General features: G+C 39.5%; 1 protein-coding gene across 1 annotated transcript in view; it reads right to left on the bottom strand.

Moving 5' to 3' along the window:
- LOC134344952 (rod cGMP-specific 3',5'-cyclic phosphodiesterase subunit beta-like) overlaps positions 1 to 26,639 on the bottom strand; it is an 82,609-nt gene that overhangs the window by 38,265 nt on the left and 17,705 nt on the right. The window contains exons 2-15 of the mRNA XM_063045086.1: positions 21,759 to 21,911; positions 21,574 to 21,663; positions 19,881 to 20,021; positions 16,900 to 16,974; positions 15,162 to 15,226; positions 15,007 to 15,073; positions 13,225 to 13,272; positions 10,110 to 10,259; positions 9,861 to 10,004; positions 4,696 to 4,761; positions 3,276 to 3,422; positions 1,234 to 1,341; positions 723 to 832; positions 496 to 583 (exon numbers count right to left, since the gene is read on the bottom strand). Of these exons, the coding sequence (XP_062901156.1) occupies positions 496 to 583; positions 723 to 832; positions 1,234 to 1,341; positions 3,276 to 3,422; positions 4,696 to 4,761; positions 9,861 to 10,004; positions 10,110 to 10,259; positions 13,225 to 13,272; positions 15,007 to 15,073; positions 15,162 to 15,226; positions 16,900 to 16,974; positions 19,881 to 20,021; positions 21,574 to 21,663; positions 21,759 to 21,911 (1,452 nt within the window). The remainder of the gene's footprint in view (positions 1 to 495; positions 584 to 722; positions 833 to 1,233; positions 1,342 to 3,275; positions 3,423 to 4,695; positions 4,762 to 9,860; positions 10,005 to 10,109; positions 10,260 to 13,224; positions 13,273 to 15,006; positions 15,074 to 15,161; positions 15,227 to 16,899; positions 16,975 to 19,880; positions 20,022 to 21,573; positions 21,664 to 21,758; positions 21,912 to 26,639) is intronic.

Here is a 26,639-nt window from a genome sequence, read left to right as displayed (position 1 = left end):
CTATATTTTTGTAAACTCTGCTTTGGTCCACGTATCATTCAGAGAAGGAAATCTGCCATCCTTACCCTGTTCGGCTCTTAACTGGCTTTTCAGTTCATGAGATAATTAGGACTAAATATAAATGCTGGCATTGCCAATGGCACCTACATTCCACGTGCAAATAAGAGAACAGTTACTACCTTTGTAAATGGCCTCTGCACTCCCTAGTTCACATTTCCAGTGATTGTCTTTGTAGCTCAATTAATATATGCAGTAGCCCAGTTTATTTTCTCCTGGTGTTAATACAACTGAAATTTCTCTTGAAGTCGATGGAAAAAATAATCACAATGTGCTGCAGTGAGTCATCATGCAGAGGCAGAGCGATTGCCCAAGGGAATTTCATCTTCAGTTCCCCCTGTTGTAACTACATTCTGTTCCATTTCACTCTAATGTTTGATGGGCTTGGTAAGGAGACCCACATCTAACCACAGGTGTCCATGTGATCCAAAGGCTCACCTCATCGGCAAGTAGAGTCTTGCTAAGCTCCAGGTGATGACGCTCCATAATTGAAGAGCCATGAAGTTTTGCTAGTGGGTGCTGGGATCTGATGATAAATAAATAACAATGACAAATAGAAACTTGTCAGAGAACTATGAATAAAAGAAACATAAAGAGACCTTGTTTAATAATTCTGAAATGTAGCTGTGAGTGAGAAGTAGAATATCTGTTCATCAAGAACTTACTTCATCTGGTACAAGTTGTTGGTCCCCCTGTGATCAATATCATGGCAAAGTCCTGCAGTTAACATGGCCAGTGTTTCCAAGTCTGTGTAATACCGTTTCAACTTACCGGTCTGCAAATGCAAAACAATCAAAGACATTTAGGAGCTAATCCACATGGCTGCATATCTTATTGATGAAGCTTCCTGTAGCTTCCTGACTGGAGAATTGATCATTACATATTTTTAAGCAGTAATCAGAGGTTGCAGGCCCACAAAAGTGTGAACATGGAATTTGTAGATAAAGTATGTAGGGTGCTAATATCGGTCATTAGCGTTGTCCTCTCCTTTAAGAACATTCATATCTTATGCTGATATAATGTATTAATTTAGAAAGATTTCTCACAGGCGATTTATTAGGGCATACTTTAGATCATGAATGTTAAGGTAGTGCTGTGTGTTACAGGACAAAGGGGGAAAAACGGGCTGTAACATTAATGCAGATTTTAGAGTCTCAAACATGAAACTAATCTTACCATCAGAAGAGTGAACATTGTCTGCCCAACGTTGAATCCATGGCGCCAATTGTGGTACGTAATTCTTCGATATCCTTTACTTAATGAATAAATAAATCGGACTAACACCTATGAATTATCCATAGGATATTTTATTAATACAGGAAAATGAGAGAGCAATATTAGGCAATCAATATAAAACATTGTCTTTGACACTTTATGAGAATCAAGGACAGTCAGTGCAATGGAGCTCACAAACCACGTCCCTACAAGCCTTTCATTCCCAGAAATCTGAGACCAAGCACCGCCACATAGCTGGAGAAGAATACTCGAACAAAATGTTAACTTTGATCAGTTCGGAACCTCTCAGGATCATAGACCGAACCAGAACAGGGGATTCTGTGGCTTGTTATGCCTGTGTAGCTCTTTGAAAGCTCATCTAATTAATCTCATGTGCCTGCTCCTTCCTCAATACCTTCAAATACATTCTCCAGTTCACTTTGATATGATAATATGATAATTTAGTATGCTCTTACCATCTTTCTGCGCAGTCCATTTCAGAACACAACAATTCATAGGATGACAACAATTTCCTTTACCACCTCCTCCTGATTCTTTTCCTATTTCTTAAGTGTGTCTTCCTGTTAATTTGCATCTCCCTGGTATTCTAAACACCCTTCATTATTTTGCTAATTTCTATTAAATCTTGCCTTAGCTTTATATGCTTCAAGGGAGCCAATCATAGCTTTTCTTGACTCTCCACCTATTTGAAGTGGCCCACCCCAATTCCATTGCTGGTAAACCTCCTCTGCATCCTGAATGAGGAACTGATGTGCTTTCCAATGGTGCCGGAACTGGTTAAATCATGATTTATTTCTATTTCTGTTCCAATCAGTTGTCCCTTTCCAGTCTTAGGCTTGGACCTCATTAATTCAGTGGATGAATGATCACGAGTTAGAACTATGTTGCTTTTCCTTGCTAACATGTTACTATGGCTGAAATCATCAACATGTGGCAGCAATGACAGTTGGTTTTTCTGGGTCTAGATAACTAAACTAAATGCAGTATGAACTGTTTGACCCATGCTACATGTCAGACACATCCTCTCCATGACCGACTGACTAAGCAGCGGAGCACCCTTTCAAACAGCCTCATCCAGCTCTGCTGTCACAAAGGTTGTTACAGCAAATCTTTACGACTAAATGCAGTAAGATATACAACAGTTCATTTCTGTGCGACAGCAGAACACACATCATAGTACAATAGTCTCATTTATTATTTCGCACATTATTATTGCATAGTATTGCACATTGGTAAATTAATATTGTGTATATTATTCTGTACTTTATTATTAGTTAATATTATTATTATTTATTATCATTGCTAAGTGTGTTTTTAAATGTTGCTGCTGTAACAAAATAATTTCCTACATGGGATCAATAAAGTACTTATTGCTATCATTACATCTTTTAAATCATATACCTTGAAATTACTCAATAAGAGTCAACTAAAGAGAAACTTTAGGGTCAGATATTTTCTTCAAAGGAATAAAGATGAAGATATTGGTATTGAAATTGCCCTTAGTGTTTGGGGTGAATGGTAGAGTCTAGGGAGATTTGAACGGAATCTGGGAAGAATTGGAACAAGTATAAGATTGGTGTAAGTGGGTTGGCAAGAACTCGATGAACTGAAAGGTCTGTTTTCATGCTGTATAACTCTCTTGCTCTTAATGACACTTGGAAAGTTATATTCAGTTTATTCAATAATCTACTACAATCTGATTCAGATTTAGGTTTATTTATCACCTGAACATGGAAATATACAGTGAAATGTTTTATCTGTGTTAACAACCACCACCATCTAAGGATGTACTGAGGGCAGGCTGCAAGTGTAACCACATATTTCGGCACCAATGTAACATGCCTACCATGTTTACAGAACACACAAGCAACAACAACAACTACTGGATTCTTTGAAGATCCTTTTAGTGTCCAGGAATTTTAAATCCCAATAATTATCCAGCTCCTTCCTTTTTAGTTTCCCCACAGCACAGAATTACTTACCTCACGTGGAATATGGAATTTGTTCACAACTTTTAATTCATAGTACATCTGTATGCCACATCGCACAAGATCCATCTCAGCAAATTCTAAATCACTAAAACCGAATTCATAAAGGTCAAACTGTTCTGGTTCAGGAAGTTGCTGGTCCTGGAAAATAAGATGATTTTGTCAGATTATTTAGTCAGTACTATTGCGGAAGTGTGTTGGCCTGCTGTTCTCATACTCATTCTTCTAAAGGAAAATGGATTTAGGAGAGAGTTGTGTCTGTATGATTAAGTAGTCTAAGTCTCATCATAGCTGTAGTTTTACTCATCTGAAAATGACATATAAAAATTTTGGAAGGTTATTAAATACCAATTTCATTTTTGCACTGTAATTCAATAATGAAAATATTAATTGATATCAATAAAATATTGAAATCATCTTTGTTAATAAATCCATCTAATTTATCTGGAGAACTCATCATTAAATATTTAACTGGTTATTATAGAAAGCTTCATATTATTATTATTTACAATGCTGCTGAAGGTCTTAATGGTGGAATAAGCATGAAAGAATTTTGTTCTCCATGGCAACAATCTCAGCCTCAACCCTCATAGACTTTGAATGGAGGGGTTAAGAGAGAACATGGGAGGATAAAGTGTCTAACCAGAACTGTCTTGGAAACTATGAAATAAATACTGAAAATGCTGGAAACACTCAGCAGGTCAGGCCACATCTGTGGAAAGTGAAGTGGAGTTAACGTTTCAGGTCTGAGACCATTTGTTGGAACTGGGTGAGAGAGAAAACAAGTTAATTTTCATTTGGAGAATGAAGGGAGGGAAGAATAGAACAAAAATGTCTCTGATAGGATGTGACTAAATGAGTTAATGTGAGATTTAGAATAAGATAATGCTACTTTGTCAGTTTAATGGTTTGAAAATAGTAAAGGTGTGGAACATGTCCAGCAGAAAGTTAAAACCTCAGCCAAAATGAGAGATGGATGACTGGCAGAAATGGCCAGCTGTGACCTAGAGGGAAAGATAGATTGAGTTAACTAAAGTTGGAGTTCATAGAGTTCAGATGACTCCCACATAACCAGTCAGAAGATGAAGTATTGTTCCTCAACCTTGTTGTAGTAGTGCAGGAGATGGCAGGCAGGGATGTCAGAGTGGGAGTGAGATGGGGAATTAAAGTTTGAACAAGTTGATGTTTCAGGTCAAGATGCTTTATCATAACTCAGAATATAGTTACAGAAGTAACTTAAAACTAACTTTTTCTCACTGCTGATGATCTAGTAACAGGCATCTCAACTTACAAATTTGCGTATCAACTTGTGCATGTCACCTCTTTGCCCTGATAGATAGCAGGTTTAATGTTGTTTTTACATGACAGCCCAATTTTATAATGCTTCGAGCATCAGCAATCAGGAATGTCTTACCAGGAGTTCTTGCAATTCTTCTTCTTCACATTCATTGGGCTCTTTTCCAAAATATTTCCTTGTTGGCTGGTAACAAAGGACAAGATTTATTGATCGCACAAATGATTAAATTTTTATTCCTGAGTATTAGCTACGAGAATGGTCACTGTTTGAATCAGAGTTGATGCTACTTAGTGCAGTTAAATTAAGTGATGCAAATTGAATTTAGATTATCATATTGACCAGCTTATGGCAGCTTTATATTGATCAGACAAAATTATTGCTTCAATGGCTGAGCAGGCCACTATGCAAAGTTAACTTCTTGCCTGAAGGTGTTTATAGAAGGCAACTGCTTCTATTGATCAAGGAAGTTTAAGGAGGTCAAAATCTCAAATATGGAATACTGGTAGTAGGCAGGGAAATCAGGAAACATACTCACCACATTAAAGGGTAGTAGAAATCTACAACTTACTCTCCAAATAGTTATGGTTGCTGAGTTCATTGGAGCTTTCAAAACTCTTATAAGTTCATTTTTATTAGGTAGTAGTAAATGGGAATGTAGTACAGATCATCCATATTCCATTTAAATTATTTTGTTCTAATTGTGTTCTTGTATAATTTTGTATAATTTGTTTTTATCATAAATCTTGTATACAATGCCTTGAAAAAGTATGCAGCCCCAACCCTTTGTTCACATAAATGTGTATTACAACCAGGGATTTTGATCAATTTAACTGATAAGTTTTATTTGTGAATCACATGCTCCTGAAATGTCAGCAGTTCTAAAGTATTCATCCCTCTTTGTTCAGTACTTAGTTGAACCACTTCTCGCAGCTATTACAGCTAGTAGTCTTTTTGGATAAGTCTCTATTAGCTTTGCCCAATATGATGGAACGAGATTTCCCCATTCTTCCTTGCAAAATTGTTCAAGGTGTGCCCGTTTAGTTGGGGAGCGGTGATGGACAGTAATCTTGAGTTCTTGCGAGAGATGTTTGATCAGGTTAAGGTTAGCACTCTGACTAGGCCACTCAAGGACATCAGTTTTCTTCATTTGAAGCCTCTCCATGGTTGCCCTGACAGTGTGCTGCTGAAAAATGAACTTCCTCCCCAGTTTAAGCTTTCCGGCAGAGACTAGCAGGTTTTTATCCAGGATCTCTCTGTATTTAGCTGCAATCATCTTCCCATCAATCCTGATCAGATTTCCAGTCCTTGCTGCTGAAAAGCATCCCCACAGCATGATGCTACTCCACCATACTTTACAGTAGGGATGGAATTACCTGGCTGATGCACAGTATGAGATTTACGCCACATGTACCACTGAGAGTTGAGGCCAAAAATTTGCACTTTAGTCTCATCCAGCCACAAAACCTTTCTCCACATCTTTACAGGATCTTCTAAATGATGCTTTACAAAGTCTTTATGGGCAAGGATATGCTTTTTTTTTTAGCCAGGGCTTCTTCCTTGCCACTTTTCCAGAAATACCCTTTTTGTGCAAGACTTTAGAGATTGTGGAGCCATGAAATGCAACTCCACTTACAGCCACTGACTTCTGCAGCTTGTTCAGAGTGACGGTTGGCATCACAGTACCTCTCTTACAAGTGACATTCTTCTCTGGTGACTACATTTAGAGGGGCAGCCTGACCTAGGCCGTGTGGCTGTGGTTTTATAGTTTTTCCACGTTTTCACAATAGACTACCCTGAGCTCCGAGGTATGTTCAGTGTCTTTAAAGTGGCCTTGTACCCTTCCTCAGATTTGTGCTTCTCTGTTATCATTTCCCTGACTTGTCTTGAATGCTCTTTAGCCTTCATTAGGTTTGGTCTGTTGAAAATCTACCACACTGCTGGACTTTACAAGGCGAGAGGGTAATTATTCTATTGAAAACAGAAGATCTTCCAATTTCCTACATCAACAAATTGGGTGAGTTGGTAAGGTAATATACAGTGTTGCACCTGAGTAAAATTAACATAGCAGTTACAAAGGGGATGGATACTTTTTCAGCCTCACAATTTTGGTCTTTAATTTTTAGTAACTTGTTAACAGAATTTGGAATATATTTTTTGATTTGATATGATGCACAATGTTTTGTAGATTAGTTTCAAAAATCCAACCTCAATATATTTTACAGTTAGAAAATGATACAGTAAAATGTGAAAATAGTTGTGGGGTCTGAAAGCTTTTTTCAAAGCACTGTATGCGATACTCCGTGCCAGTGATACTGCTGCAAGTTATTTTAACAATTTGGAATTAATGCCATGATTTCAGTTCCTATGTCCAAGCCGTTAATCTATAATAGTGGATCTAATACTCTAATAATCACTGTAATGACTGTTCCAAGGGAATTACTTTGCAGTTTCTTGCTGCGTTATTTATTTCATATTTTAACTTGATAGAATGGAATTCATAAGGTTGCTGTTCCTTTTCGTGCTTTGTGATGCACTGGGCAGCATTTTTTTGCTGCTTCCTTAGCATTTGCCTGATTTTTTATGAGGCCAAGTTGCCAGCTCAATGCTCGACCCAGCACAGATGGGAAGTGTGCAAGGGGCCGGCCAGATTCGAACCTGGGACCATCCACTTTGAAGCCCGGTGCTGGTGGCACTACACCAGAAGCCAGCTAATCAATCAGGTTATCTTACAAATATCATAGTCCACACAAATGCAGTACAAAGATTGGTAGAACTAAAGCAACATGGTAAAAAAAATGGAAGCACTGGAAACTTGATCTTCAAGCTTTGGGCCTTCTGGGGAAGTAAAAGGGGAAGTGCCATTAGAATATTGGTTAAAGAGAACGTTCAGTAATGAGGGAGGACTTCCTACAAGGCTTTTTGAAAAATTGAGTGGATAGAGCTTAGGAATAAAAGGAAAGGAGTGATCATTTTGCTGGCATTATATCACATGCCTCCCAACAGTCAGCAGGAAACTGAAGAGCAGATCAATGAGAGCAGTTGGAGCAATAAGGTTCACCTCCCCAATATCCCTTGTCTTAGTGTGAAGGCTTTAGACGGGGTCTTCTTCTTCTTCTTCTTCATGCGCCTTGCGCGTTACACGCTCGGGTGATCATGGCTTTCCACATCGAACAATCCCATGCAGCATCAATGATATCTCGCACACTTAGATCTGTTAGTTCTTTCACAGTGTCCATATATTTTCTTCTTCGCCTTCCTCTTCTGCGTTTCCCAGGCATACAGCCTTGTAATGTAAGGCATTCTATTTCTCCCTTTCTGATGACATGGCCCAGGAATTTAAGTTTCCTCTCATTAAAGATCTTTTTGTATGGCCACGTTGGAATACTGACTCATTAGTTACCCTATCTCTGTATGATATTTTCAGCATTCTTCTAAGAAACCACATTTCTGTTGCTTCTAAGTTTCTTTGGAGTTCTAGTGTTATAGTCCATGTTTCGGAAGCATACAGCAAGATTGACTAGATGTAACATTTTAGTAGCCTGAGCCTTGTTGTCATAGAAATGTGTCTGTTGGTAAAAATGGGTTTCATTTTTTGGAAGTTGGTTTTGGCAATGGCAATTCTTCTTTTTATTTCTACTTTACTTCTAGCATCTTGTGATCTTGTCTTTAAAGCTACCAAGGTAACTAAAGCTGGTCTTTTGTTCAATCTCTTGGTTACCGATGTACAATTGGCAGCTGGGAGCATCCTGCTGTTTTGATATTACCATACATTTGTTTTTTTTACAGTTCACGGTTAGACCAAAATCTGTACTTGTTTGTACTACTTTGTCCAGGAGGATTTGTAGGTCTTCTGCAGCGCTTGCCATTAGGGTGGTATCGTCTGCATGTCTTATATTGTAGATGTTAACACCTTCAATTTTTATCCCATCTAGGTAGAATTTAGAGGGGGTAGAATTTGTAAAATACATTGGGGAGAGCTTTTTGTGCCAGTATGCAGATAGCAGAAGTTGTACAGGACCTAATATTTAGGGAACAAAGTCAGGCAAGTGATTGAAATGTTTGTGGACAAGCATCTTCAGGATAATGACCGTAACTCTATATGTTACAAGGTAACAAGGTAGTTGTGGGAAGGGAAAAGAGTGGTCCAGAAATTAAGGACATGAATGATAGTAAAGGTAATTTCAGTATTACAAGACAAGGCCCAGAAAAAAAGTAAATTTTGAGTTTGTGGGTCAATATATTTCTGACAAATGGAAGCCTTTTAAAGCTGAAGTAGTGAGAATTCAGGGCCAACAGGTACCTGTAGGGGTGAAAGCTAAGGAACATAAGTCCATGAAGCCCTAGCTGTCAAGGGATATTGAGGGCTTGATGCAGGAAGAAAACTGAATCAGGTTACAGGTACTGAACACTGAAAACAGGTGAGGCCCTCCGGGGGTTTAGAATGTGTAGGGGGGACAAATGGGGCAAACAATATCATCTGGCAGACAAGATTAAAGTAAATCCCAAGGGATTTTATAAATATGTTGAGATCAAGAAGATAACTAGGGAAAGAGAACCCAAGGGGCAATTTGTGCATGGAGCCTGAGAGGTCTTTACTGAATACTTCTTATTTATATTCACTGAAGTTACATTTTTCAGGGAGAGGTACAGGTAATCCGGGACATGTTAACACCGAAATGGTGGTTGTATTCAGATGTCTTACCAGATATAAAGGTGAATAAATTCTTACGACACAATGGAATGTATTCCAAACTGTTACAGGAAGTAAAGCAGAGGATTACTGGGGCCCTGATAGAAGTTGTTGCTAGGCACATGTGAGGTACCAGAAAACTAGGTGAAGGCAAATGTGGCCCTAGTGATAATGGCTACATTCTGTACAGTTTGATTCTGTAGGTTTATTGCTTTACTGATTCATTGCAATTACTGTTGATTATCTGAAGAGACACACAGTTCACTGTCAGAATAGTAGGGGTATAACTTTCCTGAAAGACTACTTGTCAAACCATTTTCTTCTGTGTGCAAATATCAATCTTAACTACACTGAATTAGACCACTAGATGAATTAGGTGGAACGACACAGTGGCATAGCAGTTATCACATCACTTTACATCAGTTGCTGCAAGATTGGGGTTCATTTCCCACTGCTGTCTGTAAGGAGTTCGTACATTCTCCTCATGACTGCATAGGTTTCCTCCCACATTTCAAAAATGTATTGTTAGGATGAGTGAGTTATGGACATCCTATGTTGACGCTGGAAGCGTGGTGACACTTGGAATACTTACCAATATGTCCTGAATTTCATCCTTGCTACATTTCACGTGATACAGCACCATTCCTTGGGCAATGTCTTTCCGATATTCCAGCTTGTTCATTTTATCATATGTGTCCGTGTTGAGAACAGACCAGCCTAAGAACTGGGTCAAGGACTAGGGGTGAAATTAGAGGCAGAGAATAATGAAATATCAGTTATCACTTCAAGACTAAAAATCAAACTGGTCAAATATGATGAAAAGTTATGGTGTGAGACTTACTTCCATAAGAACTTCATCCATTTCATCAAAAGGTTTCCCATCTTTCCTGTTGTAAAATGTAGCGATTCCAACAATCTCTTCCTTCTTGTTTACTATTGGCATTGAAAGGACATTTTTGATGGTCCATCCAAAGCTATCCAAAGGTTCAGTCTGAATGCAGGAGAAAAGAGAATATTTTAAATGGCATCCTTAGATATCACTTTCCAAACCCATGCCGTCTCTCAGCAAGAAGAACAGTGGCAGCAAAAGTATGAGGACACCAACCCCTGGAGGTTACCCTCTTGCTATTTATCATCTTGTTCTGTAAATATATCACCGCTCTTTCACTGTCGATGAGCAAAAATCACGAAACTCCCACTTTAACAACATTGTGGGTATACCCACACCTCAAGGACTGCAACAGTTCAAGGAGGCAGCTCATCACAACTTATCAAGGGAAATAAGGGATGGGAAATTAAATACTGACTCAACCTGCAAAGTCCACATTCCTAGAAATGAATTTTTAAAAAGTCACTAGTTTGAAATACAGTATGCAATTCTTGCCCCAATGTAAAAATGTTCTTTTCTTTCCACTTAGGAACCATTTTAATGTACTTTGCTCTCTTCCCAGTTCTGCAACAGAGCCCCATGGTGATTACATACAAAGATGCAACACACTTAACACTGACAACAACTCCAATGCTTAAATGACTGGAAGATGCTACGTCAATAGCAGAAATAACAGGAAAAGTCTTTGATCCAGCAGCTACTGTGATTGCTGTTTTGGCTCTCTCACCATCCCTCTCAAACACTTCTCTCTCCAAAAACCCCTTAGTGATGGCTGCATAAAGGACAATCTATTCCCTGATTTACTTACTATTTGTCGTAAAGATGTTTTGTATTTCCCTGCATGATCCATACTTCCCAAAGATGAAAAACAGAAAAGGAGTAGTGATTGATAAGAAACAAAAGAATCACCTGCGGGAGGAATACATCCTGGAAGTAGAATAGTTAGCTAAATTATTTTAGATTTGTTTCAACATCTACAGAATTTAACTCAGATAATCTCAGATATCGATTCTATTTCTATCATTTGAGCCTCCCTGAATTATTCATTTAATTCCTTACTTATCCCACAACCACCCAATACATTTGCACTGTCATCCCTTTTCTCATTTAACTTTTCCTGCCTTCCAGTCTATCACAAACTTTCTTTTTTCTTCATTGCTTCACACTTCAGTTTTCTTCTGTCGTTTAAAACCTGTTTATTGCTAACATCCCCCAATTCTGATTAAAGATCACCAACTTGAGACGTTAATTTTATTTCATTAGCCTGACCTGCTGAGTACTTTGTTTTCATTCCCTTTTATTGCAGCTTGGACAACTTTCAGTGAGTTAATCGGTATCATTCTCATCCAGAAATGTTAGCCACTTTGGTGTAAAACATTACCATAACAAGAGGTACCTGATTGAAGTTCCCATTTGGTTTGGTAATCCCTAGAGATCGAGTTTAATGATTTACCACCTCTTCCAACTGATGGGCCTAATTTTGCCTGATCCAGACACCAGGCACATTAAATTGGTAGTAACCACACAAAACCCCAACTGCCAATTTACAATTGATTTAGGAAAAGTGTGTACTACTGTATACACATTCGTGAGTGATGTACAAAGCAATAGTTGAACTCAACAGGTTAGATGGCATGTATAGAGGAAATCTCAGGTTGGGACCCTTCACCTGGAGGGGGAATAACGAGTAGAAAATAGTGGAGAGAAGGATTGGAACAGAAGCTGGTGGGTGATGTGGATCTAGGTGAGCGAGGTGATAGGCAGACGAGGGAGGGAAGACTGGGAATGATATCAGAAGCTGGGAAGTGATGGATGACAGTGACAAAGGGCTGAACATGATGGAATCTGGTAGGAGGGGAGGATAGACCATGGAATAAAGGGAGGAAGGTAAGGAGGTGAGCACCCAGCAAATGACCATGGAATAAAGGGAGGGAGGTAGGGAGGTGAGCACCCAGGAAGTGACCATGGAGTAAAGGGAGGAAGGTGGGGAGGTGAGCACCCAGGAAGTGACCATGGAATAAAGGGAGGGAGGTAGGGTGGTGGGCACCCAGGAAGTGACCACGGAGTAAAGGGAGGGAGATAAGGAGGTGAGCACCCAGCAAGTGACCATGGAATAAAGGGAGGGACGTGGGGAGGTGAGCACCCAGGAAGTGACCATGGAATAAAGGGAGGGAGGTAGGGTGGTGGGCACCCAGGAAGTGACTATGGAATAAAGGGAGGGAGGTAGGGAGGTGAACACCCAGGAAGTGACCATGGAATAAAAGGAGGGAGGTAGGGAGGTGAGCACCCAGGAAGAATGCATGGTTGTGGTAGTGAGTCTGCATGAACACATGGTCAAAGAGCAGGAGAGCACAGAGATCGCGAGGTGAGCGGTGAGAGAATCTCACAGAACTCTCATCAAAGAGAGAGGGAAATCTTCAAAGTAGCCATATTTCAAAGAGACTTATCAGTAAAACAGCACTGCATCTCCTCTGTACACAAGTTACAGTTTCTCTTGCCAGTTCAGTGAAAAGGGGACCCAAACACAATTCACTGATACGTTAATACTGGGAGCTAGGAAATGCATGAGTCCATAAGTCAGGGTCCACAGACATGACCCAGGATAGTGCTGTAACAGGTGATTCCATCTCTACCATTGCCACTGACCTACCTATCTTGTGCTCAACCAGGCACCGGCATTATTGAAGTGGCTTGGAGTTACAAGAGTGCCCAAACAGACCATTTCTCTTCCATGTGTCCTCAGGATTCAGGAATTACTCATAAGTTCTGAGCCTCTAACTACTTCCATAACTACAAATGAAGAAGGCCTCGTTGCCCTTTAGTTGTCAAAAGCTATTTTCCACAGTTGACATTCCATCCTTTTTTAAACCTGTTTGCCATAGTTGTGCAAATCCAAAAGCAATAAAATTATTGACAGCAACAAATACCAGTTTCTTATTATGAACAGAATAATCCAAATACAATTTAGTTTTGTTTTTGAAATATGTCATTCTGAATTGTAGAGCTTGGGATTTAAAGAGGGTGCGGAAGTCAGTAGGCTTGTGGTTCTAGCGAATAACTGCTTTACCTGGAAGCTGAAAGTTTCATCAGCTGCTGCGTTCATGATATTGCAGATCTGAGGAGATATAACAAACCAGATTAGTCACAGAGGCAGCAGCTACCATTTACACTAATCATATATTAACCCGATTTATTATTCTCCCAATATTCTCAACAATTCCTGTCTAAATTCTACCATTCGCTGATATGTTAGAATCAATTTACAGCAGTCAATCATCCTATGAATCTACATGTCTTTGTAATGTGGAAGCAAACACAGGAAGAACATGTATTCTTATCTGGGGAAACATACATGGTGACAGGAAGAGCATGAAAACTCCACACAGGCAGCGAAGTCATGCCAGGATTGAACCCACGCCTCTGATGCAGTGAGGCAGAAACTCTACTGGTTGTGTCACTATGCCACGGAGGTTTCAGGAACCCACATAAAAGAGCACAAGATGGCTTAGATAAGATAAATGCTGATTCCACCAATCATTGTCCACAAACATGAAAACGTGAATGATTGTGAGGATATAAGGGCTAACTTGGAAATAAAGCTCCAACTGTATTGGAAAATTGACTTCAACAAGCCATCTTCTACGTTTACTGGGAGAGAACAAGAAAGAGGAAATCATTCCAATACTAGGTTAACATCCTAAATATATTCAGCCTCTGGCTTAACTAACTCTGTTTTACTGGGAAGAATGGGTGTCCGAAATCTCTGGAAACTCAACTGAAGTGGGATGAAGTTGGCTTCCAGGAGAAGGTCAATGAGTTCAGACATTTTGTGAAGGTGACTTGCCACCTCCACAAGGTATCGTTGCATCTTAGCATCATCACCTGACATATATCACCTCACTTCAACCTTGACCCCACCGTGCACCCTCTCACCGCAGTGGGTCATGGATTGGATGTTCTTCTTTTCCATCAGAATCCAGTCAGCCAGTTAGGCTGATTTCCATGTGTGGATTTTGTCTTAAACAAAAAGCATTCACAGTTGAAGTAAAACTCCACAGGATAATGGGAAACCCCAGGTTTCCAATCCAAAAGTATTTCCAAATTGCCTTGCAAAAGTCAAGGAATCTCTTCAGAATGCAATATATTGGCATCTACAGAACAAACAAAGGAGCTTTAAAGTCTCAAAAAGTTTACAAACAGGGTAGAAGTATGCACTGGTGCACTTCAGGTGGCTGTATCACTTCATAGCCTATGTCCTGGATCTCCAGTGCTAGAGGAGTGGACCTCCACATGGGGAACCTTACAGCAGGGTCGCCAGCGTTTTTAGTAGCTGCTCAAGTGGAATGACATGTTGCTCTCAGATGGAAGCAAAAGGTAATGAAACAAAGGCTACGCAGGAGCAGCCCACTTAGGAAATCCAAGCGTACGGAATTAAATGGCTTGGAGACAGTTTCTGAGAGACAGACCAAGTTGTGAGGCCTATGGAAAAGTTTGTCACAAACAAGTTTAAAATTAAGCAGGATTACTCACATGCTAGAACATTCAGAATACACTGGAGTCAGAACTGAGAGTGACTTTCAATGCATTTGACCATAGGGCAATTGTAACCCCCTTATCTCTTGTGACATGCAGCTATCACCCATTAAATGTTACTTTGGATTGCCTTCACAGTTCATGTTCTCAGTTTCCTAGCATGTGTTGCCAAGGCTGACTGGGTGGTGTTCTTTGTTACTACCCATGCCCCAACTCTAAGTAGATAAATTATTCCATCTCTCTCCTCCATTTGTTTTCCAAGGTAAGATGTTGGTATTTAGCAAAATGTTTTAGAGGCTTTGAAAACAAAACTTACTAAGCCAGTTTCCGCAACATAAGTTGGCAGTCCACTAACCAAGGCCCAGTGATCCGCAGGAGGAGTCCTGAAGGAGAGAAAAAACCACAAGTTGGATATTTATATTATTTTACCACCCGAAAAAGAAGTTGCCAACTGAGATGTTTAAAACTTACGGAATGACCTTAATCTCCTCCTTCCCATGTAGGATGTAATCAATGATTTTGTGAAAGATTATTTCCTATAAAATAATAACATTTGCTATTAACAGGCAGAATTTACAATGAAATCTGCTGGAATTTGTTGTCTGCTATGGCCTGGTTTCCACCTTGGTTTAGATGGTATTCCTCCTGCCTATAAGGTTGTGGATTCATGTACTATTCTGACGAAATCTGAGGAATTGTCAGAGATCTGGGGTGGGAAGTAATTCATCTTGTTTTATACTCTCTTCGGAAATTTGATTCTATTGAAATTAACAAAATCAAGTTTCAGAAGTGGAATGCGTGTGTTGCTTTTTATTGGACCAAATTCTGCTCTGCCACCTTCCAACAACAGCTTTTGTTTATTCAGCATCCTTAAACTAGCAAAGACATACCAGGATGCTTCCTCAAATCACAGAGCCATTCAATAACTTCGAATATGGCCACAGATGTAGATACGGTGGTAAAGAAGGAATATGCCATGTTTGCTTTCATTGATCAGAGCATTGAGAGTAAGAGTAAGGGAGTCATGTTGCAGCTGTATAAAACTTTGGTTATGCTGCACGCGGGCTACTGTATGCTCTTCTTGTCATCCCAGTAAAGGATGAGGAAGGTTTGGAAAGTGTGCAGAAGAAGTTTACCAGGATTCTTTCTGGATTAGAGGGCATGAGCCATAAGGAGAGGTTGGACAAACTGTGATTGCTTTCTCCAGAATGTCAAAGGCTGAAGGGAGATCTGACAGAAGTTTGTAGCATTAAGAGAGGCATAGGTAGTCAGAATTATTCTCCAGGTAGAAATATCAAGTACATGCATTTAAAGTGGGGCAGGGGAAAGTTTAAAGGAAAGGTACGGGGTGGGTTTTTTTTTTACACAAGGAATGGTAGATACCTGCAATGGGCTGCCAGGGGTAATGGTGGAAACAGATATGACAGTGAAATTTAAGAGGCTTTCAGATAGACACTGAACATTCAGGGAATGGAGGGATATGGATCAAGTTTAGGCAGAAGAGGTTTAGTTTAATTTGGCATTATGTTCAGCACAGTGTTGGGGCAGATGTCCAAAATCTTGGTCACAGACTAAGGTTTTAACACATGCCTATAAGAAAGGAAAAGAGGTGGGAAGGCAAGGATATACAGGGAGGGAATTCTGGAGCTTGGGATGTTGGCAGAAGAAGGCAAGGAAACTAATACAGATGTAATGAAATTCAGGGTTGAGCAACAAGCCAAAATTTGAGGTGATCCTTTATCACAGTGCACGAGGGGGAATTAAAGAGATAGAGAGGGGTATGGCCTGGGAGGGTTTAAGGACAAGGCTCAGAATGTAAAAATCGGGGCATAGCTTGACTGTGAATCACTGTGGGTTAGCAAGCACTAGGGTGATGGGAAAATAGAGGAAATGTTGAACTGAAGCAACATCTGTGTTTCAGAAGCCCATTTAAAGATATCTATGGCACTATACAAAGGAGATCACAGAAGTTCCGGCCAATATGTATCACCCAATATAAATGAATCATATTATCTGATACTCATTGCATTATGGAACCTTGCTGTGTACAAATGAGTTACCACCTTCCCTACATTATAAGGGTAATGATAAGTCATTGGTTGTAAAGGGATGAACAGATTGTGAAATGCACAATATAAAAAAGATAGTTTCTATTGTCAATGTCAATAACAGAATTCTCATATTCAAACAAAATCCAATAAAAACGTACTCTGCCATCTGGTGTTCTGGGACCTTGGTAGGGAGGAACTTCACCCATCTGTTCAGGCCATAGGTCAAAGAACTCCTGCAAACGAAATGTAAAAAAAGATGTAGAATCTATTGTTATGAAACTGTATATTGGGCCTGTTAATTTGTCATCACAAGAGAAAGCAACACATGGCCATGAAAATATCGATGAGATAGTCACAGGGGAGACAAGATCCTACTGATCTATGGTATCCATTGTTTATCATAGATTACCAGTGACACAGTAAAAGCTATTACTGTTACAGCATAGACTATCAATCATGGTTTCCATCAAGGTCAGCAGCACTGGGGCTCCACAGGGGACTGTCTTGTCTCCCTTTCTCTTCACCATTTACACCTCGGACTTCAACTACTGCACAGAGTCTTGTCATCTTCAGAAGTTTTCTGATGACTCTGCCATAGTTGGATGCATCAGCAAGGGAGATGAGGCTGAGTACAGGGCTATGGTAAGAAACTTTGTCACATGGTGTGAGCAGAATTATCTGTAACTTAATGTGAAAAAGACTAAGGAGCTGGTGGTAGACCTGAGGAGAGCTAAAGTACCGGTGACCCCTGTTTCCATCCGGGGGTCAGTGTGGACATGGTGGAGGATTACAAATACCTGGGGATACGAATTGACAATAAACTGGACTGGTCAAAGAACACTGAAGCTGTCTACAAGAAGGGTCAGAGCCATCTCTATTTCCTGAGGAGACTGAGGTCCTTTAACATCTGCTGGACGATGCTGAGGATGTTATACGAGTCTGTGGTAGCCAGTGCTATCATGTTTGCTGTTGTGTGCTGGGGCAGCAGGCTGAGGGTGGCAGACACCAACAGAATCAACAAACTTATTCGTAAGGCCAGTGATGTTGTGGGAATGGAACTAGACTCTCTCACGGTGGTGTCTGAAAAGAGGATGCTGTCTAAGTTGCATGCCATCTTGGACAATGTCTCCCATCCACTACATAATGTACTGGGTGGGCACAGGAGTACATTCAGCCAGAGACTCATTCCACCGAGATGCAGCACAGAGCGTCATAGGAAGTCATTCCTGCCTGTGGCCATCAAACTTTACAACTCCTCCCTTGGAGGGTCAGATACCCTGAGCCAATAGGCTGGTCCTGGAATTATTTCATAACTTACTGGCATAATTTACATATTACTATTTAACTATTTATGGTACCATTACTATTTAAATATTTATGGTGCAACTGTAACGAAAACTAGTTTCCCCTAGGATCAATAAAGTATGACTATGACTATTAAATATAAGTCACAGCTTCAGGAATACAAAACTAATTAATAATGTGTTAAGCAATGACAAATTTGGAAATGTGAAGTTATGAACTTCAGATTTATATAGCTTTATTCTATATTTGTTTAATTGTAGAGTAGATTTTACTTTAATGCAACATAGACCAATAGAACCCCAATTAAACCTAAACCATTTTAATTTTTTTAAATTACCTTTTACCTTATTTTATTACCACAATAAAGATGACATAAGGTTTTCTTAGCGAATGCATCACCAACAAAGGCAATTTTATTATCAAGTCTATAGGTTGCACTATCAGTTTAGCTTGAAGTTCCTTGCCAAAGCTGCAATGAGCCTGTGTCACTGGGATACATAAATGAAATCAACCAAGGCCCCCACTCGGCATTGCTAACCAGTGAAAGTAAGCATCAATGGATATCTAATGACTATAGAGCTTGGTGGGCTTGCAGATGTGATGGATATTCACTGTCTAGGGCCAGGACACCTTTCTGCCAAACTCAGCTTTTTAATACAGCAGCTGACGCTTGTAGAGATCAAAGGGTTGTTTTTGAGTAAGGTAGACTTCCAACCAATAATACTTGTTCAGCCCCATGTCATAAATGGGAGCCAGTCTTCAGTTCTTGATGTAAATGGCAAGCAATAATCACTCGGAAGTTAAAAGGACAGTTAGCAAACTGTTTATAGAGCTTAGACTGATGATCCACAGCATGAGGCTGATTGCTTAAGAGATGCAGTGTAAGACAGTGGGATTGTTAATTGGGTCTGTATCAAACCAGACAACATTGGCAAAATTATTAAGTTCAAGGAGGTTTGCAGACCAAATTGATACTGTCACTTAGCAGAGCAAATCGTTTATCCATCAATAGTTGAAAGATTTCTGTACTCAGAGGATCACCCTTCACAGTGTTAATTTTGTTTGTCTGAGAACTCCGTCTCCAGAAGCTTTTGGATCATCTATGTGAAAAGGGGACACACCATTCAAATACGGGGTACTGGCAGTTAAACTTGCTATGGAAGATAACAAGGCAAGTGATCTAGCTTTTAAAGAATAAGTGGCTACAATATAACCTCTCTTTAGTGGGGGTACCCATAGCTATCTATATCAAATAGGGCTTAACATCTTCATTTGAGTTTAGAATTTCACAGACAGCAAAGCCAATACCATCACAGAGGTGAATTAGCTGTCTCATTCACTATCTATATTACAAGTAGAATATAGTTGTATTAGTGTTTTTCTTTTATCACGAGAAACAGCCTTATCTACAATAAAACTAAATATTTAATAAATATGTTTAGTACTATATGTAGCCAAGATATATCATTCCACCATTAAATAAAATGGCATCATGTTTTCATCTACATTCATTCCATGACCAAATTACATGATCCAGACCCTCAGTGTGCAAAGGCAGGAGGCCTTATACTGTAACCTCTCTCTGCAGAGTATTTGTGGTGGCTGCACCAGCCCCAGTAGAGTTATGTCGTCAATACATCAGGATTACTGCAAACGAACTCAACTGAACCCTAAGTGTTTGGCTTAGGAAAGAATTTGTGAATAGGGTAAAGCCTAAATTTCTGTAAAGTAATATTCAGACACATAAATGATTTCATAGTAGACAAGATCCAATTCAATGGTTCTCAATGATGTGGTACTTAAATCAATATAATAAACATAGCACGATCCAAACCTTCTTCTTGGTCATGTCTAGCAGTGCAACTGAGTATCTCTCACAGTTCAGGTAAGCTCTCACTGTATAAAGAGCCTTGTGAAACTGGCGCTCAATATCTGTCAGCTCCTCAAATACTTTGTTAGCCGACCATAAAAGAACCTATAGCAATGGAAAAAATATCACGATATTAGAATAAAAAGAGTGGATATGAAACTAAATGCTAGAAATGCATAATATAGCAACAATTGCTAGAAATATCCAACAAATCAGGCACCATTTTGGAGGTAGCAACAAATCTGCTGCCTCACAATGCCCGAGACCAAAGTTTAATCCTGACATTAAGTGCTGTCTGTGTGGAGTTTGCATGTTCCCCTGTGATGGCATAGGTTTCCTCCAGGTGCTCTTGGTTCCTCCCATATCCCAAATACATGCATGTAGTTTAGACTATTACTTTATTACTTTATTGTCACTAAACAATTGATACTAGAGCGTACAATCACCACAGCAATATTTGATTCTGCGCTTTGCACTCCCTGGAGTACAAATCGATAGTAAATATAATAAAATTTAAATTATAAATCATAAATAGAAAATAGAAAAGGAAAAGTAAGGTAGTGCAAAAAAAAAACCAAGCGGCAGGTCTGGATAATTGGAGGGTACAGCCCAGATCCGGGTCAGGATCCGTTCAGCAGTCTTATCACAGTTGGAAAGAAGCTGTTCCCAAATCTGTTCCCTAATGTAATATTATGAAAATTACAACCTTTTCAAAATCTATGCATTCCTTGATCATAACCATAATAATATTCCTTGGGAATGCAGCAAAGATTATTGTACATACACTGGTGTGCAATGGAATTCCCTGTTCATGTGAAGTTCACAGTGTTAGTAGTATACATTGTAGTAATAAACTGAAACACCATGAAGCAACTATCATTGACACCTTGACAGAAATGTAATCAGGTTCCCTCCAAGTCATAGACCATCTTTGCCTTTAAAATATATAATTCCAGTTGTTAATTTATGCAAGTCCTTAAACTCACTACTCTGGAAGTACCATCATCTCATAGACCACCACACTCCACAAAGGTGGTTTCCTACAACTATCCTAAGGGCAATCAGGATGGATAATAAATGCTGAACTTGTCAATAATGCTCATGACCTATGTATAAATTGAAGAAAAAGAAATAAAAATAAACTACTTCCAAAACCCAGTGACTGATTCTGCTAATTTGGAAATTTTCTTCATTTGTGTTAAATTATATGTCACAGTAATGTAAGTGAACACCAAGCAACTGGCTTTTCTTGGAGTGTGAATAGGGTATGTGAGCACTTCATGTAATGTAACAGTAGTTCCACATTCCCAATGTAATATTATGAAAATTACAACCTTTTCAAAATCTATGCATTCCTTGATCATAATCATAATAATATTCCTTGGGAATGCAGCAAAGATAACAGTAAGAAATCTCAACAGAAATTTTGCCTCAGCTCAAATAAAAACCAAAAATGCTGGAAACTTTAAGGAAAAACCTGTGGAAGAGAAACAAACTTGAAGATCAAAGATCCATTTCTACGACAATCTATTCAACCTGAAATACCAACTCTTTCTCTTTCCACAGATGTTGTCAGACCTGCTGAGTTTTTCTAGTACTTTTTGTTTTTATTTTAGACTTCCCCTGTCCGGAAATGTTTATTTTTAATTTTCTTTACCTGGCCTCTTCTGGTTTCACAGTTGTGAAGGTAGCTCAGATGATAGATTTTGAGGTTCAAACTGGCAAAGTTGAGGTATTTCAAGAAAAGCTGAAAGAAAACAGATTATGCTCTGTAAATAAACCAATACAAACATACTTATTTTATATAAGAACTTGTTTTTACAGATACATGGGAAGACTTACATCTTCATCATCTTCAGTGAAATGAGATCCATCTGTTTTATTGGTTGCCATTATCACAGCAACAACATCCTTCCCATTCATTATAGGGGTTGCAAGTACACTCTTTGTTTGATACTCTGTCAGTTCATCGACAAAACTGCTGTAAAAGCTGGACTAATCCGCAAGAAAGAAACAAAAATAAATTAGGTAGAAGAGAGGAGGGAGAGAATTTTCACAAAATTAATGCAATGCAAAATATGAGGAAAGTTATTTGCTTAGTTTTTATTTTATTTGATCTACATTTTCCAAATTTGATTTGATAACAGCTGTAGAGACATAGTGTCTACTGTAGAGACACTGGGACTGATATCAACACCACAGCATTATACTGTCCATAAGCTATATACTAATATGATTTTATGCATCATCCAATTTACAGCAAAATGAGTTATTTAACCTCTGAAGCCTTCAGTCATTCAATACGTCATAGCTCATCTGTGTCTATTTCATAAGCTTGCATTTCAGTCATATCCTTCAACATCTTTGGGTAAACTCAAATCTATCAATCAACCAAAATTAACACTTAATGTCAATTGTTATTTTCCAAAGAGATTTTCACATGTCTATTCCTTTTTGAAAGCACTTTGCCACTTTCACCCCTGAAAAGTCTTGCTGATATTTAGACTATTCCCTTTGTCCTGGACTTTCCTTTCAGGAGTAAGACTTAGTCTTGATTTATTTTCCTGTCATTTCTTCCTTAATGCTTTGAAAACTTGAAAATGATCAACCCTGAACTTTCCATATTCCAGGAGATAGCTTTAGTATCTATATTCTCCTCATAACGTAAGCCATAGAGTCTGGCTTCTTCCTTTTGTCTCCATAAAGAGTTTTCTGAAATTCTCCTCTCAAGGTCTAACTAAAACTTAGACATAACTTCTACTGAATTGATTTGCTCCCTTTGCCAAAGAATATTTTGTCCTTTAAAATATTTTTATCCCAATTCCTCTTTTTGGGCCTGTGTGGAGCTTTGGACTCAAACTTCTGATGATGTCTCGAAAAGCAGGACAACACTGCAAGTTTAGTTCTCCTTATTTCCAGCTCAACCTTATAAGCAGAAAGGCTTAGTCTTTTATTTGCAGCTCATCACACAGCAGATGTGAAGTCAGCAAAGAAACATTCCACTCTAACATGCAAGTGTAATGGCATATAGCCTCAGCATTTTATCTGGGTCAAAAGAAGACCCAAACATACCTGGAAACTTTTCCATGTTGCTGAGTCTGTTGACACTGGGATACACAAACCAATGGGCTAAAGGGCTTTAGCACTGTTAACATGGAGCCTCAGGTTGGGGTTATGTTTATAAGACATAGACATCATTGGAAATGTTGGAAATTTGTCCACTCCTGAACAAGGAAGATGATTACAGGTCCTCCCTAGGTTAAGGAAGGGCTCCTTTCATGAGAACTGTTCATAACCTAAACAGGTCACAGGACAGAAATGCGCCACAAACTGAGATTTTACATGGCAGGAGATGCCTATGGTCTAGAGAGGCATTTTAAATCATGTTTTTCCATTCTTAATTTTAAAGCTGATTTTCACAAATTTAGCCTATCTTGGGCTATTTATGATATTCTTTTAAAAGATTTTATTGCAGATGACGTTTTAAATGCTATTATGTGTCATGTCATATGACGTAGATGTTCATGGTATTTCCATGACCAAGATTGTTCTTGGCAAATTTTTCTACAGAGGTAGCTTGCCACTGCCTTCTTCTGGGCAGTGTCTTTACAAGATAGGTGACCCAAGCCATTATCTGTCTGGTGTCAGTGGTCGCATTACCAGGACTTGCTATATACATCAGCTGTTCATACAGCCATCCACCTGCTCCCATGGCTTCATGTGCTCCTGATCAGGGGGCTAAGCAGGTGCTGTACCTTGCCCAAGGGTGATCTGCAGGCTCGTGGAGAGAAGGAGTGCCTTACACCTCCTTTGGTAGAGATACGTCTCCACTCTCACCCACCGCCCCCCACCCAAAAATGCTATATCTCACTTTTAAAAAGAACACTGTTGTGGGCTCGGATGGCGAGTCTTTAGATAGGATTCACATAAAAATTATATAAACTAGAATGTATTCCACTTGGATTTGATGTGGCAAGATTACAGCTAGTGTCAAGAACAGTTGCCTGAAGCCAAGCAATAGTCAGTAACTCCATCTCGTTTCTCTCCCAAATACTTGTTCTTATATACAGGCTGTACATAGATTGGGCATTCGGAAGCAGGAGAGGACCTTTAAAAGGCTAGCTAATTGGTGGATCTGAAATCACAGAGGCCAGCCCAGGTACAATATATACAGCAGAAAAACATTGGTAAATCAAATCAATGTTTTACTGATTACAGTTACTAGCTCATTAATTAATGACTGATTTAACTGGTTGAATATAAAGTTTAAAAATAAGGGGACATGGTGAAGTGATCTTTCACTCAAAGGGTTGTAAGTCCTTGGTACTAGAGTTTTTGTGGAAGTGGAAACAGAGGCTTTTAAGGCAGGTGTATAGTATTTGTTAAGCAAGGGTTTAAAGGATCATCCCTGGTTTGTGGCATCTGAAGGTCGTGAATGTGATCTTATTCTGTGATGGACCAGTGTTGAGGGGCCAAGTAGTCCTTTCCTACTGCTGCATACAATTTATGTTCTCAAGACTCAGTAAAACAAAACTGAGGCTTTATAAGGCATTGGTCTGACCACAGTTGGAGTATGGTGAGCAGTTTTGGGCATCTTATCTGAGAAAGGATGTGCTGGCATTGGAGAGTGTCCAAAGGAGGTTTACGAGAATGATCCCGGAAATGAAAGGGAAACACTTGATAGCCCTGGGCCTGTACTCACTGTAGTTAAGAAGAATGGGGTCGAGAATCTTATTGAGTCCTATCGAATAGTGAAAGGCTGAAATAGATAGACATGGAGAGGATGTTTCCTATCGTGGAAGACCAGAGGACACAGCCTCAGAATGGAAGGATGTCTCTTTGGAACAAAGATGAGAAGGAATTTCTTTAGCCAGAGGTGGTGACTGTGGAATTCATTGCCACTGGTGGCTTGGAGGCCAAGTGATTGACTATATTTAAAGCAGAGGTTGATGGGCCCTTGATTAGTAGGGACATCAATGATTACAGGGAGAAGGGAGGAGCATCGGGTTGAGAGGGATAATAAGTCAGCCATGATTGAATGGTGAACAGACTCAATGGGCCAAATAGCTTGATTCTGCTCCTTTGTCTTATGGTCTAATTTATTACCATGAGAATCAAGTTCGCAGAATACAACTAAAAATGTGGTTACACACAAAAACAGATGAGAACAAAGATGAAAAAGATCCTGCAAGTATGGTCACTAGAACACTGAGCTGGTTAGAGCTGTCTTCAATAACTAGGAGAAAACATCGGCAAAATCTGTTAGAGGTCCTGAAATTTATTAAAACTTCTAATCAAGGAGAATATATTTATTTTTTATGGTAGAGCAAAACACTAAATCTTTTAATTTCTTAATAAAGTCTCCAATAATCCGATGAAAGAATGAAGAAGAAATCTACATCTCGGAGAGCTGAGAGAATGCAGAATTCAGACACACAACATGAGGTTTAGCCGAACAGCACATATGTACTTAGAGGGAGATAGGAGAAGTCTGTGAGAGAGACCAGGTTAGAAAATTTGATGGAATTTTAGAAGGAGTGAGAAGAGGTTCAAGAAAGCAGAAACACTGTTAAAAAATCCAGTAAATAACTTGTTTTGGTGCATTAAATTTGACATAATTCTCCTCCACATTTCAAGTCTGTCAATCACAGTAAATGGCACAAAGTCAGGATCCAGAGACGGAAGCACTTCACTGTATAAGCATCAGCTGACGGGAGAACCAAAAGAATATTTGAAAGCGGACCTTGTATTGCAGGAATAAAAAGGCTCTTGAGGTTTCAACAGATTTGCAACCCACACTGAACACTCTCTGAAGAATTTTAAAAGTTCCTCCAGCATTTTGTGTCTGTACACTCTCTGATGCGTCCGCTGCAAAAGCTTGAAGGACAATTTGAAAAAGCCTCGCTAACTTAGAGATATAATAAAACTATTAAATTATAGTAGTTAAAATACTAGTTATTACTAATTAATACAAGTTAACTACAAGTAGGACAGTATCTGTTCCACCACACAGCCACCCACAAACACCACGTCATCATAGAAACATAGAAACATAGAAAATAGGTGCAGGAGTAGGCCATTCAGCCCTTCGAGCCTGCACCGCCACTTAGTACGATCATGGCTGATCATCCAACTCAGAACCCTGTACCTGTCTTCTCTCCATACCCCCTGATCCCTTTAGCCACAAGGGACATATCTAACTCCCTCTTAAATATAGCCAATGAACTGGCCTCAACTGTTTCCTGTGGCAGAGAATTCCACAGATTCACCACTCTCTGTGTGAAGAAGTTTTTCCTCATCTCGGTCCTAAAAGGCTTCCCCGTTATCCTCAAACTGTGACCCCTCGTTCTGGACTTCCCCAACATCGGGAACAATCTTCCTACATCTAGTCTGTCCAATCCCTTTAGAATTTTATACGTTTCAATAAGATCCCCTCTCAATCTTCTAAATTCCAGAGAGTATAAGCCTAGTCGATCCAGTCTTTCATCGTACCAGCAAATATAACACAACAGCAACACGGTGCCAAGATCAATACTAAGTAAAGGCATCCGTTAGTCTTGCGAGACCATGGATCTGCGCCTGGAAAGTCTTCACTCTCCAGGGCGCAGGCCTGGGCAAGGTTGTATGGAAGACCAGCAGTTGCCCATGCTGCAAGTCTCCCCTCTCCACGACACCAATGTTGTCCAAAGGAAGGGCATTAGGACCCATCCAGCTTGGCACCAG

Source organism: Mobula hypostoma, chromosome 4, assembly GCF_963921235.1.
Source record: "Mobula hypostoma chromosome 4, sMobHyp1.1, whole genome shotgun sequence".
In the NCBI taxonomy this organism is placed as follows: domain Eukaryota; kingdom Metazoa; phylum Chordata; class Chondrichthyes; order Myliobatiformes; family Myliobatidae; genus Mobula; species Mobula hypostoma.
The sequence above is the reverse complement of the archived record's forward strand: the minus strand, read 5'-3'. Positions and strand labels throughout refer to the sequence as shown.